Genomic DNA, 14,758 nt, shown 5'->3' with positions numbered 1-14,758 from the left:
AATATTAAATGTACTGAAGCCACAGGTTTTGGCGCGCAAGCGGTACTCCAGTAGCCAATCAGGGCGTAGTATTCTCCGCTGTTTCCCCGTCAACCAAAAGCAGCTTACTGAATCGCAATGTCGTGTGAAAACAAACGTACACTCGGCAAGTTTTCTTGGTAAGAAACAACAATCAATAGCTTTCTGCGTGGATGACTATAAAATGACCATGGCTCCAAGAACTGGAAATGTCACAGTGGTTGTATATACTTCACATAGTGATCACAATATTGTCGTGATTTGCCTATTTACCGAGGTAGTGTCTGTAATGAGTACAACAATCTTCATTTCAGCGTTCACGTTCGTGCGTCCTCAACAAATACTCGCCAACTGTCAAAAAGCTTTCTACGCACAGTAGTCGACGACATGATGATCTACATGTCTGCAGAGAGCGCAGGGCGCAATTGGAATTGGGTCGAAAATAATTCCCTCTAGCTATTAACAACAAATATCGGTCTTCGATGTACACACGTCAAAAATACTTTTGCTACCACGGTTCAAAAAATGGTTCAAATGGCTTTGCGCATTATGGGACTTAACTTCTGAGGTCATCAGTCCCCTAGAACTTAGAACTACTTAAACCTAACTAACCTACGGACATCACACACATCCATGCCAGAGGCAGGATTCGAACCTGCGACCGTAGCGATCGCACTGTTCCAGACTGAAGCGCATAGAACCGCTCGGCCACTCCGGCCGCCCATCACCTCGGTTTCGAGAGTTCCGGAACCTGTACAAAAAATTGGAATAGAGATCAACATAAACATCATTTCCGCCCTTTTTATTGCTCGTGAAAAGCATACATTGCATGTTGTACCGCCATACAGCGAGACTTTCAGATTGCTGTACACACCGGTGGTACCTCTATTACTCAGTAGGAAGTCCTCTTGCATTGATGCAAGCCCGTATTCGTCGTAGCATACTTTCCACAAATTCATCAAGGCACTGTTGGTCAAGATTGACCCATTCCTCAACGTCGATTCGGAGTATATCGCTCATTATGTTTGGTTGGTCACGTCGTCCATTAACAGCTCTTTTCAATCTATTCCAAGCATGTTCGATACGATTCATGCCTACAGAACATGCTGGCCACTCTAGCTAGCGATGTCGTTATCTTGAAGGAAGTCATTCACAAGATGTTCACGATGGGGGCGCGAACAGTCGTCCATGAAGACGAATGCCTCGCCAATATGCTGCCACACTATCGGTGGGAGGATGACATTCACGTATCGTACAGCCTTCCATGATAACCAGCGGCCCAACATAATGCCACACCAAACAGGAGGGAACCAACACCTAGCTACAACCGCTGGACTGTGTGTCTAAGGCGTTCAGCCTGGCCGGGTTGCCTGCAAACACATCTCCGACGACTGTCTGGTTGAAGGCATATGCGACACTCATCGGTGATGAGAGCGTGATGCCAATCCTGAGCGGTCCATTCGGCGTGTTGTTGGGCACATCTGTACCTCGCTGCATGGTGTCGTCGTTGCAAAGATGGACCTCGTCAAGGACGTCGGGAGTGAAGTTGCGCGTCATGCAGCCTATTGCGCACAGTTTGAGTCGTAACATGACATCCTGTGGCTGCACTAAAAGCATTATTCAACATGGTGGCGTAGCTGTCAGGGTTCCTCCGAGCCATAATCCGTAGGTAGCTGTCATCCACTGCAGTAGTAGCCCTCTGGCATGTTGAGCGAGGCATGCTATCGACAGTTCCTGTCTCTCTGTATCTCCTCCATATCCGAACATCGCTTTGCTTGACTCCGAGACGGCTGGAAACTTCCCTTGTTGAGAGCCCTTCCTGGCACAAAGTAACAACGCGGACGCGATCGAACTGCGGTATTGGCCATCTAGGCATGGTTAAACTACAGACAACACGAGCTGTGTACCTCCTTCCTAGTGGAATGGCTGGTACTGATCGGCTGTCGAACCCCCTCCTTCTAACAGGCGCTGCTCATGCATGGTTGTCTACATCTTTGGGAGCGTTTGGTGACATCTCTGAACAGTCAAAGGGACTGTGGCTGTGATACAATAACCACAGTCCACGTCTATCTTCAGGAGTTCTGGGAACCGGGATGATGCAAAACGTTTTTGATGTTTATACAGGGTGTTACAAAAAGGTACGGCCAAACTTTCAGAAAACGTTCCTCACACGCAAAGAAAGAAAATATGTTATGTGGACATGTGTGCGGAAACGCTTACTTCCCACGTTCGAGCTCATTTTATTGCTTCTCTTCAAATCACATTAATCATTGAATGGAAACACACAGCAACAGAACGTACCAGCGTGACTTCAAACGCTTTGTTACAGAAAATGTTCAAAATGTCCTCCGTTAGCGAGGATACATGCATCCACCCTCCGTCGCATGGAATCCCTGATGCGCTGATGCAGCCCTGGAGAATGGCGTATTGTATCATAGCCGTCCACAATATGAGCACGGTACCGGGGTTGCGTAGACTCAAATGCCCCCATAAATGGAAGTCAAGAGGGTTGAGGTCGGCAGAGCGTGGAGGCCATGGAATTGGTCCGCCTCTACCAATCCATCGGTCACCGAATCTGTTGTTGAGAATCGTACGAACACTTCGACTGAAATGTGCAGGAGCTCCATCGTGCATGAACCACACGTTGTGTCGTACTTGTAAAGGCACATGTTCTAGCAGCACAGGTAGAGTATCCCGTATGAAATCATGATAACGTGCTCCATTGAGCGTAGGTGGCAGAACATGGGGCCCAATCAAGACATCACCAACAATGCCTGCCCAAACGTTCACAGAAAATCTGTGTTGATGACGTGATTGCGCAATTGCGTGCGGATTTTCGTCAGCCCACACATGTTGATTGTGAAAATTTACAATTTGATCACGTTGGAATGAAGCCTCATCCTTAAAGAGAACATTTGCACTGAAATGAGGATTGACACATTGTTGGATGAACCATTCACAGAAGTGTACCCGTGGAGGGCAATCAGCTGCTGATAGTGCCTGCACACGCTGTACGTGGTACGGAAACAACTGGTTCTCCCGTAGCACTCTCCATACAGTGACGTGGTCAACGTTACCTTGTACAGCAGCAACTTCTCTGACGCTGACATTGGGGTTATCGTCAACTGCACGAAGAATTTCCTCGTCCATTGCAGGTGTCCTCGTCGTTCTTGGTCTTCCCCAGTCACGAGTCATAGGCTGGAATGATCCGTGCTCCCTAAGACGCCGATCAGTTGCTTCGAACGTCTTCCTGTCGGGACACCTTCGTTCTTGAAATCTGTCTCGATACAAACGTACCGCGCCATGGCAATTGCCCCGTGCTAATCCATACATCAAATGGGCATCTGCCAACTCCACATTTGTAAACATTGCACTGACTGCAAAACCACGTTCGTGATGAACACTAACCTGTTGATGCTACGTACTGATGTGCTTGATGCTAGTACTGTAGAGCAATGAGCCGCATGTCAACACAAGCACCGAAGTCAACATTACCTTCCTTCAATTGGGCCAACTGGCGGTGAATCAAGGAAGTACAGTACATACTGACGAAACTAAAATGAGCTCTAACATGGAAATTAAGCGTTTCCGGACGCATGTCCACATAAAATATTTTATTTGTGTGTGAGGAATGTTTCCTGAAAGTTTGGCCGTACCTTTTTGTAACACCCTGTATACTGTAGGTCTTGGATTGTCCGTGGCTGAGATTTCTAGATACTAACGCAATACTTAGAAACTACTGTCACAGTCTTTGAACAAGGAAACACGTAATATTAAATATCTGATTTGTCTCCAATATGACAACCACCCGCCGCCTCAGTTCGTCCAGTGAATGACACTTCGGTGCACTTCGACGAAATTAACAGACTTCCCACACTCTGTTGCATCGATATACAGCCATTAAATGCAGTCGTCAACTATGTACAGACGACGCAAGTAGTAACAGTTTCATTTCAATCATCTTGTGTAATAATTAATCCTTCGCAATTTGGAAAGACTAGTGATGCCCACAGCTACAATGGTGGACGATAGAAAAAGGACCTTAGCTGTGAGTGTCTCACAACGGAGTTCAATAGGCAGCCACTAAAGTCTTCAGTGATTTGCTCAATAATGTAAAATATCTAACAAGCACACATTTTAATCTAGTGTAAAATCATTTCTTCTGGACAACTCCTTCCGTCCCGTAAGTGAATATTTAATAAGAAATGATAGCATATGTAGCTGAAAAGAAGATATTTTGAATGTGTCGCTAATTACATGCACTGTGTTGAAGGCTAATATATTTTCTCTTATTTAATTTGAACCATTATGCTGTTCAGTAACCAGTAAGTGGTCAGCTTGTATCGATGCTCACAAAAACAGCAAGAATGCGTAGGTAGTAAACTGACTCATTCCGTAACATTTCGAAAAATTCGTGCAAATTATCCTCGAAACATGTAACTAAATAACATTACTACAATGATAAGAATCGCTTTGCATCATTTTGTTTATTTCTCGAGCGAAGTTACTGCAGTTTTGTGATTATCCCTCATGTTATAGAAGCCAGTGAAGTAAACATTGCTAGGACTTTTAAATTTGGTGTCATTGTGTTTTTCTATTGCAGATATCTAACGAGAATCTAACAGAAATTGATTTGTCTGTGGGATACAAAGTATACAAGAACATTGACCAAGTGACACTAGCTCAACAGCCGCCAACGCAGAGTCTCTCATTGCTTCGAGATCCCCCGCCAAAATTTATTCCGTTGCTGTTTAAGGAACCGGCAGTTCTGGACTTCATGAGGTGAGTATAACGCAGATACAACCTCGATGAACGAAGTATTTTTATGTAATTTTATATGAACGTCCTTCTACCACACTCCACATCCTCACATGTCTCCTACATCAATTTTCCTTTACAAGAATCCCTTCCCCCAGTCCGCATATGTTCGTCTAACTAGAAATGCCCACACAACCGAAACTCACCACACAACTACAGTAACACGAGTTACAAGTATAAGAGCAACGGAATCAACCCGTGAAAACACACAGACTCTACAACAACACTGCCGACTTGCGGAACTCTCTGAAAGCGACTCGTGCCACATGCACATAAATATTTGTGGCTAGAGCGACACAAACATCCCACTCCCCTCTCCACCTTCATCAACCACACCATCACGTCTTTTCACATCCTCAGCCTTCTCCTATCCCACAACCCATCCTTTTGTCTCTACGTAGCTTATCAATCGACTCATCACCGTCAAACCTCTAAACCTATACGCCAAATATGGATAACAAAAATCAGTATCCACCTGTTGCTTCAACCTTCACTACAGGCCATTTTTTCCTCTTGTTCTACCTGGGCACAACATTTGTCAGCCCCCCCCCCCCCAAAAAAAAATGGTGCAAATGGCTCTGAGCACTATGCGACTTAACTTCTGAGCTCATCAGTCGCCTAGAACTTAGAACTAATTACACCTAACTAACCTAAGGACATCACACACATCCATGCCCGAGGCAGGATTCGAACCTGCGACCGTAGCGGTCGCTCGGTTCCAGACTGTAGCGCCCAGAACCGCACGGCCACTCCGGCCGGCTGTCAACCCAAAATTATTAACTCAAGAAATCAGAAAGTACATCCTGACTTCTGCCATTAAACGCATGTAAAAAGATCCGCCAAATGAAATCACTCAACCCCTAAACTCATGCAAAATATATGATTTCGCGACAGATTATGTGGTATGTCGTAGCGGGGACTCGAATTCGTACTGCTGCAATAATCCTTGCCTTCTGCAGCCAATACTGCTGCTCACAGAACTCTGTTGGTAGACCTCGCTGTTTCACAGCTTTAATCTATCGGTCTCTTAGGTTATGAACTCTTTATTAGCTCTCATTGCATCATTCCAGGGAGAAAGGTTGTGATCAATAATCGCTCGGTAACAGTCTAGGATCTGAAACTAACTGGTAGATTAAAACTGTCTGCCAGATCTGGACATAAAAATGTAATCTCGTCTCTAGGGGAAATGCTCTTATCTAGTGAGCTAGCCAGGCACGACTTACGATTCTCCCCCCTTCTCACTCCTTTACTTCCCCAATTCCTTTCTCTAATTAGCAAACTTCAAAGCTCTCTTGAAGGCCTACGTCTCGCCAGACCAGCCCTCTTGGAAAAAAGGAATTTTAATTCTGAAAAAATAACCGTAGACTGTGAATAAATCATTTTCTCCGCGATATCACTTTTTTTCCCTCAATGTTTGCAGGAGAACAGACTGTGAAATTCGGAAAACAGAGGAGAGGTACTTCCTACGAATGCTGAGTTCATGTCCCGGCCCGTCTTACGGTTTTAATCTGCGAAGAAGATTAAAACTAGTGCACAGTTCTCTGCTGAGTAGAAGAATCAATCTGGAAACTAGGGTTTGTTTCCGGGCATGTTTGTGTACTTATTCGGTAAGAGTATTATTACCTTCGAAAGGCAAGGGTTGAGATTTAGTTACAGTTTGATAGTTTTAACAGGGAGTAGCCTTCTTCAAAAAAATTCTTTGTAACATCTTTGGTCCAAATACCACATTTACGCCTATTCGCTATCTGTAGGCAAAACAAACTCATCGCTGTCATCTATTGTCGCAGTGTTATCATGGAGGTTACCTTGAGACTACCTCCCAGGGTAGAAATCACTAACGTCTTTCACATCATCACGTCCTACATTCATTCCACGCTCAACCGCAAATTCAAAGAGTCCTTTCCACAACAGACGATTTCACTTGTGATGACAGAATTATCTATTCATGCTGAAATTAAATCGAATCCTCACAAATCCATCCCTAGTGCCACTTCTGCCGAAAGTGTCATGACCAGAATTGTTACCTGACTGGTAGATTAACCTCAACCATTTTTCGTTTCTGTAGACCTCGTCACTTTCGTACTTATCTGAATCATTGCTACTCCTTCTTCATCTCAGTTTTGAAGATATTGTAAGATTCCTCATCAACATCCAACAAGCATTTGTCACCCCAAAATCTTCAAATGCTGTAACAAAGTTTTCTTGATGCTCGTTTCAGATCCCGACCAAACATTTGAGCACCATTTTTTTATCAACAATTTCACATCTTTTTAAACAACTCATCTACCTAGTCTAAACGCCTCAGTTCTCACTTATATTAAATTTGATCCGTAATCATGAACCATGGTGATGCTATAGCAGTGTATTCTATTCCGCCACAATCGTTCGTACAGAACAAATGAAAGGTAATTCACATATTCCCTCTCCAATCACCAGTTCCATATTGGACCTTCCTATAATTATCACGACTTACGTCCTGCACCTTTAAGACGACTCACTGCCTGTAAATACTGGGGACGTAAAGAGCATCACCATTGGACCACAGATCCCTGCTCATCACCCTTAGTGAATACCACATGCTTATTCTTTTGTTCAAACTCTCAATTATCGTATATTATACTATATATGTGCTAACAAGCAGGGCAGAATTGCTGTGGGGACAGTCCTCATCCAATTGGGTATCATCATCAACTGATGCGGATGTTCAGCATGGTCAAGCGTGGCTTACTGTCACTATTGCTCGTCTTGATTCTGCATTATGTTCATTGGCTACAAGTTCGCCTCGTGATTTGATTGCTCACCAAACATTTATGGTTACACAGTCTGAAGTGACGTCTAGAACTGATACGTCAGGGAATCCTTTTCTTTGATAAACCTATGTGATAAACCTAGGCTGATGTTCGCCTAGCACTTCCTAAAGTTTCTGAGCACGTTAATGAAACAATTCTCGAACCAAATCAAAGCAACCACATACCTGTCCTATCCAACCCCAACGTCCAACAGAGTGTTCTCTAAGAGTATTCTCAATCCAACTGAAGTCCCTGTCAGGAATTGTCTCCTAACCTATCGCCGCTCTTTTCTGTGCCACACCTTACGAGATCTCTTCCCAGCAGTGTCTATCAATTATGACTGCACCACATTTCCTCCACAAGCTCTACGTCTTATTGTGAAACCTGGCGATTTTACTCTATGAAACTGGATATAATTACGTGTCAGCAGCAAATACTAATACCCATAATTGTACCAAACGCTGAGAAGCGCCAGAAGGAATGCATCAAGCGTAGCGCGTCATTCATACAAAATATCTCAATAGCTGGAAAGTACTCCAATTCCTCACGGTCAGTAATTACCCGCCATTCTACTCATTCTTCAACAACAGCCTCCCCCCATGTTAGAATCTAATCAAATCCAACAATTCTGTATCTCTCTGAACACTTCGTATTTTCTTATGACCATCACTTTAACTTCCACCTTTGTAAAGAATCAGTAACCACACCGACACTGCTGTCGCACGACTTACTGCTAACTTCCAGTACATGGGCAACCTCGAGAGCCAGACAGAATCACAAAAATCGCAAAACATGACATAAAACAATTACTCTACATAAAAAACAACAGTGAGCCTAGACACGACCACAGCAATAGACATCTGAAAGAAATTATGGTTCCTTCTCGCAGTCGTTAAAGCCCTATGCAACAGTCTCATCTTACCCAACACCTCTAAATCTACCTTCTTACGACGCATAAATGAAAAACATAAACCAGCACCTATCCGTTCCTGTTACCCAAAGGGACTTACATTAAGCTGTCTTTTCTGTTGATGACAAACGCATGTATGTTACTCACCTCCCATCATTTCAACTTAACAACAAAATATTTGCTATGTTCTTTGAACTTGGAAAAGACTACTAGCTATATGACATTTTGCTCTGCTCTCCGTGTTGTTGTTTTTGGGGTGGAGGGTCGCTCAACGGTCACAAAAATGGTCAAATGTGTGTGAAATCTTATGGGACTTAAATGCTAAGGTCATCAGTCCCTAAGCTTACACATTACTTAACCTAAATTATCCTAAGGACAAACACACACACACACCCATGCCCGAGGGAGGACTCGAACCTCCGCCGGGACCAGCCGCACAGTCCATCAGTCCATGACTGCAGCGCCTTAGACCGCTCGGCTAATAACGCGCGGCTCAACGGTCAAGTCTGTGTGTCTGTGTGTCTGTGTGTCTGTGTGTGTGTGTGTGTGTGTGTGTGTGTGTAATACATCATAATTTCTATCTAGTCACTCGAGTAAGTGGATAGCTATTAACAGCACCAATTCCCATATCGTCTACTCTATCTGTGGCGTGTCACAAGTGTCTGTCCTCTCTCCACTCCTGAACAGCTCTAAATTATCAACATTCCAAAACCACCTCTGGCTATATGCTCATGACGTCATTTCCATAACTTTTTATTCTACGCTCTAGAATTTCCAACATCTTCTAAAATCCATTTCAACCGGTTTCCAGTAGACTCTCTTGATGCACTATCCTTAAGACCTGCAAAGGATTCTCCTTAAAAATTGTTCCCTACATTTACGCTTCATTAAAAATGAAATACCTTCTTCCAGTTCCTCAAATATCATGCACTTCACCCTTTTTTTTCTATACCTTCCTTACTTTAGGATCATGAATCCTTTCAAAGTTCATCAGACACACCTCGATCCGCACTGTACACAATTTTCTATTTCTTTGAAAACATACACCTGTCTCTAATACTGATATATTGCCTAACTTTTACCAATATGTACTTCAAACTTTGCATTCGCTTATCGTTGCCCAACACAACTGAAAGCAACTGTACCAACACATCCTACCAAGAACAAAAATTTTAGACGTTTTACCCAAATCAAATTTAACTGTCTCCTAAAAGACTGCATATATTCATCCTACCAGCTAGAATGTACAATTCCTTTACAACTAGAAATCAGGGGTCCTCTCCCCTCCATATCATTCATTAAAGTTTGCTTATGACCCATATCTAAATTATATTATCGTCTTATCATCAAAATCCTTTATGAGAATGGAGGGTTTTCGGTTAATTTCATTGATTAAATCTTCTCGGAGTACCAGCCGAATCATAACATCGTCTTGTCGTAACGTTTCGACGAATTTCCTATTCGTCAAGCGAAGTCTGAAGGTGACTAGTAGGAAACTCGTCGAAACGTTACATTACGACGCCCCGACTCGGCTGATAACCCGAGAGATTCCGTCAATCAAAATTATTTTTAATTCATAATAAACACGGACTCCATTGTTGCTTCACCCAATGGCATTAGAAGTATTCAACTGCTCTCGTCCATTCATCCAAGATATCCAAACGTGTGATGCAAGACCTCGACTTATGACCATCTTTATCATTGCTTTGAATCATCTCACCGGCTCGTGATACTGTTTATAACGTTCAATATTTGTTTCGTAAGCGCAGAATCATAATTATTATAATTTCTTAATCGTTCATTGCTCCTTAAACAACAGAGAGCATGTAACATTTGTCCTCAATTTTAGTGTCAGGCTCACTGGTAGGAGGGGAAGACAGTTTAAATATTGCAAAATTCTTCTAAGGTAGTGAAACATTGTAGAAAGCGTTGACAATTTGTTTCGTGTCTTACGATACAGTTGCCCAAATTTGTTTTATTTCTTTCAGGAGGAACCACAGTTTCGACCTCGTAGTCATGGAGTGGTTTCCGTACCATGCTTTCTACGGGCTGGTCCACAAGGTTGGATCGCCTCCCATGGTAGGCGTCATCACGCTGACGCCATTCGCCCCCATCTACTACGCTATGGGAAACCCGATGAACCCGGCGTACATGCCGGACGTGTGGATCGGCTACTCCCACCACATGAGTTTCTGGGAGCGCGCGTACAACGCGTTCTTCTACCTCTGGATCCACTACGTGTGGTTCTACGACCTGATGGCCGGCCAGGAGGCCATCATGAGGGACGTGTTTGGGCCGGACCCACCGTCAGTGTACGAGACGGAGCGCAACTACAGCCTCCTCATCGTCAACAACCACTTCTGTCTGGAGTATCCACGCCCGCACCTGCCAAACATCATCGAGATCCCTGGCATCCACGTGAAAACAGACGTCGAACCTCTGCCCAAGGTGAGTGCAGAATACAGGGTGAAAAGTATTTAAACCGACAAACTCTGGGAGATTGTAGGGGACATCAAAACAAATATTTTTCCCTAATGTCATTTTTTCCTATGGGGAGTATTTAAACCGGTGGAGGAAGATTTCTCTGGCGGCATATTCATTAAACCAACAAACACTTTTCCATTTTTTATGACCAAGAGACAACACATTAACACAACCCAATTTCAGTTACAGTAGATTTTCAAAAATGACTCCATTGACACGTAAACAAAGGTCACACCTTCGAATCATGTTCTGTCTGACGCGGGGAAAAACCCCAGGAGTATCCTGAATTGTTCCCGCTGCTGCTACTATCCGGACAACCAGATCCTCTTCTGATGCAACAGGGACTACGTAAACGAGGTTGCGCATCTCTCCCCAAACAAAAAAGTCCAGAGGGGACATATCTGGGGATCGAGCAGGCCCTGGTACAGGACCACGTCTGCCAGTCCACGTTTCTGGGAACAGTCGGTCCAGGAATCGACGCACACGACGACTAAAATGTATCGGCGTCCCGTCGTGTTGGAACCACATGCGTTGTCTTGTTGGGAGCGGGACGTCTTACAGCAATTCTGGCACTGCTCTGGCGACAAAATTGTAATAGTGCCTGCCATTTAATGGCCTAGGTAGCAGATATGGCCCAATTAAACAGTCCCCAACAACACAGACCCACACATTAACTAAGAACAGCACTTGATGAGCGCTAGTAATTGTGGCATGTGGGATATCCTGACTCCAAACATGCGAATTGTGCATGTTGAAGACTCCATAACGCCCGAACGTTGCTTCATCGGCAAACAACACAGAGGATGGAAATGTAGGATGCCTTTCACACTGCTCCAGGTACCGCTGCGAAAACTGTGCTCTGGGTGGATAATCAACTGGTTCCAGGTTGTGGACACGCTGTAAGTGAAATGGACGTAAAAACTGCTTTCGAAAGAGTGTTCTTACATTCGTCTGATGCGTCCCCATGTTACGTGCAATTGCACGAGTGCTGAATGAAGGATCCCGCTCCACATGCTGCAAGACAGCTTCCTCAAATTCCAGCATTCTTACCGTGCGACGGCGTCCCTGTCCAGGTAATCTGCTAAATGACCCGGTCTCACGCAGGCTTTGGTACACAGCAGCAAAGGTCGTATGATGCGGGATACGGCGATTAGGATATTGTTGTTGATAAACCCGCTGTGCAGCTCGTCCGTTGTGGTGTGCTACGTAGTACGCACCAACCATATCAGTGTACTCACTCCAGGTGTATCGCTCCATTAGTAAACAGAGACAATGCAGTACTACACTGGTGGACAGCAGTTGCCTACAACAGAAGAGTAATACGCCCTCTAACAACTGAAGATCGTAATACGGCCTCTAACAAGTAAAGAGCATTATACGCCTCCACCGGTTTAAATAATCCACATAGGAAAAAATTGACATTAGGGAAAAATATTTGTTTTGATTTCCCTACACCCTCCCAGAGTTTGTCGGTTTAAATACTTTTCACCCTGTATAAGATCCGTATTGCTGCGATAGCAGACAGGATGTAATTTTGGAATGGGAACAAATTTGATATCGGTTGAAATTACATGTTAACTGTTGCCAGTTTCAATTTATTTCAACTATGCTTTTCAGAGATTGAAACCTCCTTCGTCACGTGGATTTACGTCAATTAATATTACATGATCTGATGGGCAGGGTGAGCACCAATCTGCGATTGTTTGCTAATGATGCGGTAATGTACAGACAGGTGTCGTCGTTGAGCGACTGTATGAGGAAATAGGATGATTATTTTTGAAAAATATGTTTGCTATAGTCACTGGCAGGTTGCTTTAAATATAAAAAATGTAAGTTGATGGTGATGAGCAGCCAAAACGATCCCGTAATTTCCGAATACAGTATCAGTGGTGTGCTGCTAGTTACAGTCACGTCGATTAAATATCTAGGCGTATCGTTGCAAAGCGATATGAAATGAAATGGCCACGTAAGGTCGGTAGTAAGGTAGCTGCATGTTCGACTTGGTTGTAGTGAGTGAATTTTAGAGAAGTTTAGCTCGTCTATTGTAGGGGAGCCGGCCAGAGTGGCCGAGCGGTTCTAGGCGCTACAGTCTGGAACCACGCGACCGCTACGGTCGCGGGTTCGAATCCTGCCTCGGGCATGGATGTGTGTGATGTCAGTAGGTTAGTTACGTTTAAGTAGTTCTAAGTCTAGGGGACTGATGACGTCAGCAGTTAAGTCCCACAGTGCTCAGAGGTATTTGAACCAGCCATATCGTAGAGGAGATCGCGCATAGAGCACAAGTGTAACCCTTTCTTGAGTACTGCACGAGTGTCTGAGATCCCCACGAGGTCGGATTAAAGGAAGACATTGAAGCACTAAGTTACAGGCGGGGTCGGACAATACGCAAATATTACGGAGATGTTTCGTGAATTCAAATGAGAATCCCCGGGATTATGACTTTCTTTTCGCGAAAAGCTATTGAGAAAATTCACAGTATCGGCAATTGTGACTCATTGCGGAACTATTCTACTGCCATCAACGTACATCTCCAGCAAGGACCACGAAGACAAGACAGGAAAAATTCGGGCACTTACAGACGCATATAGATAGCAGTTTTCCCTGAACCATTTTCGAGTGGAACAGAAAGGGAAATGGCTAGAAGTGGTGCAAAGTATACTCTGCCTTGCCCGCCCGGCTAGCCGTGCAGTCAAACGCACTGATTTCCGGGTGGGAAGGCGTCCCGGTCCCCGGTACGAATCCACCCGGTGGCTTAGTGTCGATGTCTGGTGTGCCGGCCAGTCTGTGGATGGTTTTTAAGGCGGTTTTCCATCTGCCTCGGGGGGGGGGGGGGGGGTGAACCGCACAATAGCCCTGGGTTCCGTGTGGGGCGGCGGTGGGGTGAGTGGACTGCTGTAGCCTGTTGTGGGGTTGTGTACGACTGAGGGCTACGTAGGGGACGAAGTCTCTCCGACGTTTTACGTCCCCAGTTCAATACAATACAATACAAATCCTCCGCCTTGCTCCATATTATGGGTTAAAGAATACGTATGTACCTGTAGATGAAGTATTTACTACTTTGGGTAATCTGTGGCGTTGTCTCCAATGGTATCTGGCCCTCTTTCTGGCGTGTTACATCACATACACATAACATACACCTATTAACCACTGAAGTGAGCAAAGATTAATCACATAAGTTAACAAAGATGACCGCAAGTATCCTTAAGCTGTACGCACATGTACACTGCTGGCCACCGTAAATGCAACAGCCTGAAGGAAGCATCCGAATCAAGTGAAATTTACACCATGGGTTTGCAGCGATGAGATATGCAACTGATTAGAATTTCAGCGCAGACGCACATCACGCGCGCCTGTGGCGCCACCTCATAGCGCCATTTAAGGCTTGGCGATTTCGACGAGTGTACGTTCGGCACGTGTGTTTACCTTGTGGTTGTTTCACAAGACGATCAGTTATGCCTCGTAGACAACAGCGAACGTCTTTTGATCAAGTATCCGAGTTCGACAGAGGAAGGATAGTGGCTTACCGAGATTGTGGATTATCATACAGAGAAATCGCTAGTCGTGTTGGACGAAACCAAACAACTGTAATGCGGATATGTGACCGTTGGATGCAGGAGGGTACGACGGACCGACGTGGTCGATCGCATTCACCTCGGTGCACCACTGCACGTGCTGATAGGCAAATTGTGCGCATGGCAGTGACGGATCGCTCAGTGATTTCCCAAACCATAGCACAGCA

At 44.6% G+C, this 14,758-nt stretch overlaps 1 protein-coding gene across 1 annotated transcript in view; it reads left to right on the top strand.

The window, feature by feature from the left end:
• Positions 1-14,758, top strand: part of LOC126234742 (UDP-glucosyltransferase 2-like) — an 81,291-nt gene that overhangs the window by 26,953 nt on the left and 39,580 nt on the right. The window contains exons 3-4 of the mRNA XM_049943488.1: positions 4,622-4,800; positions 10,524-10,983. Coding sequence (XP_049799445.1) covers positions 4,622-4,800; positions 10,524-10,983 — 639 coding nt within the window. The remainder of the gene's footprint in view (positions 1-4,621; positions 4,801-10,523; positions 10,984-14,758) is intronic.

The sequence above is a fragment of the Schistocerca nitens genome, chromosome 2 (genome assembly GCF_023898315.1).
Source record: "Schistocerca nitens isolate TAMUIC-IGC-003100 chromosome 2, iqSchNite1.1, whole genome shotgun sequence".
NCBI classification, from domain to species: domain Eukaryota; kingdom Metazoa; phylum Arthropoda; class Insecta; order Orthoptera; family Acrididae; genus Schistocerca; species Schistocerca nitens.
The sequence above is the reverse complement of the archived record's forward strand: the minus strand, read 5'-3'. Positions and strand labels throughout refer to the sequence as shown.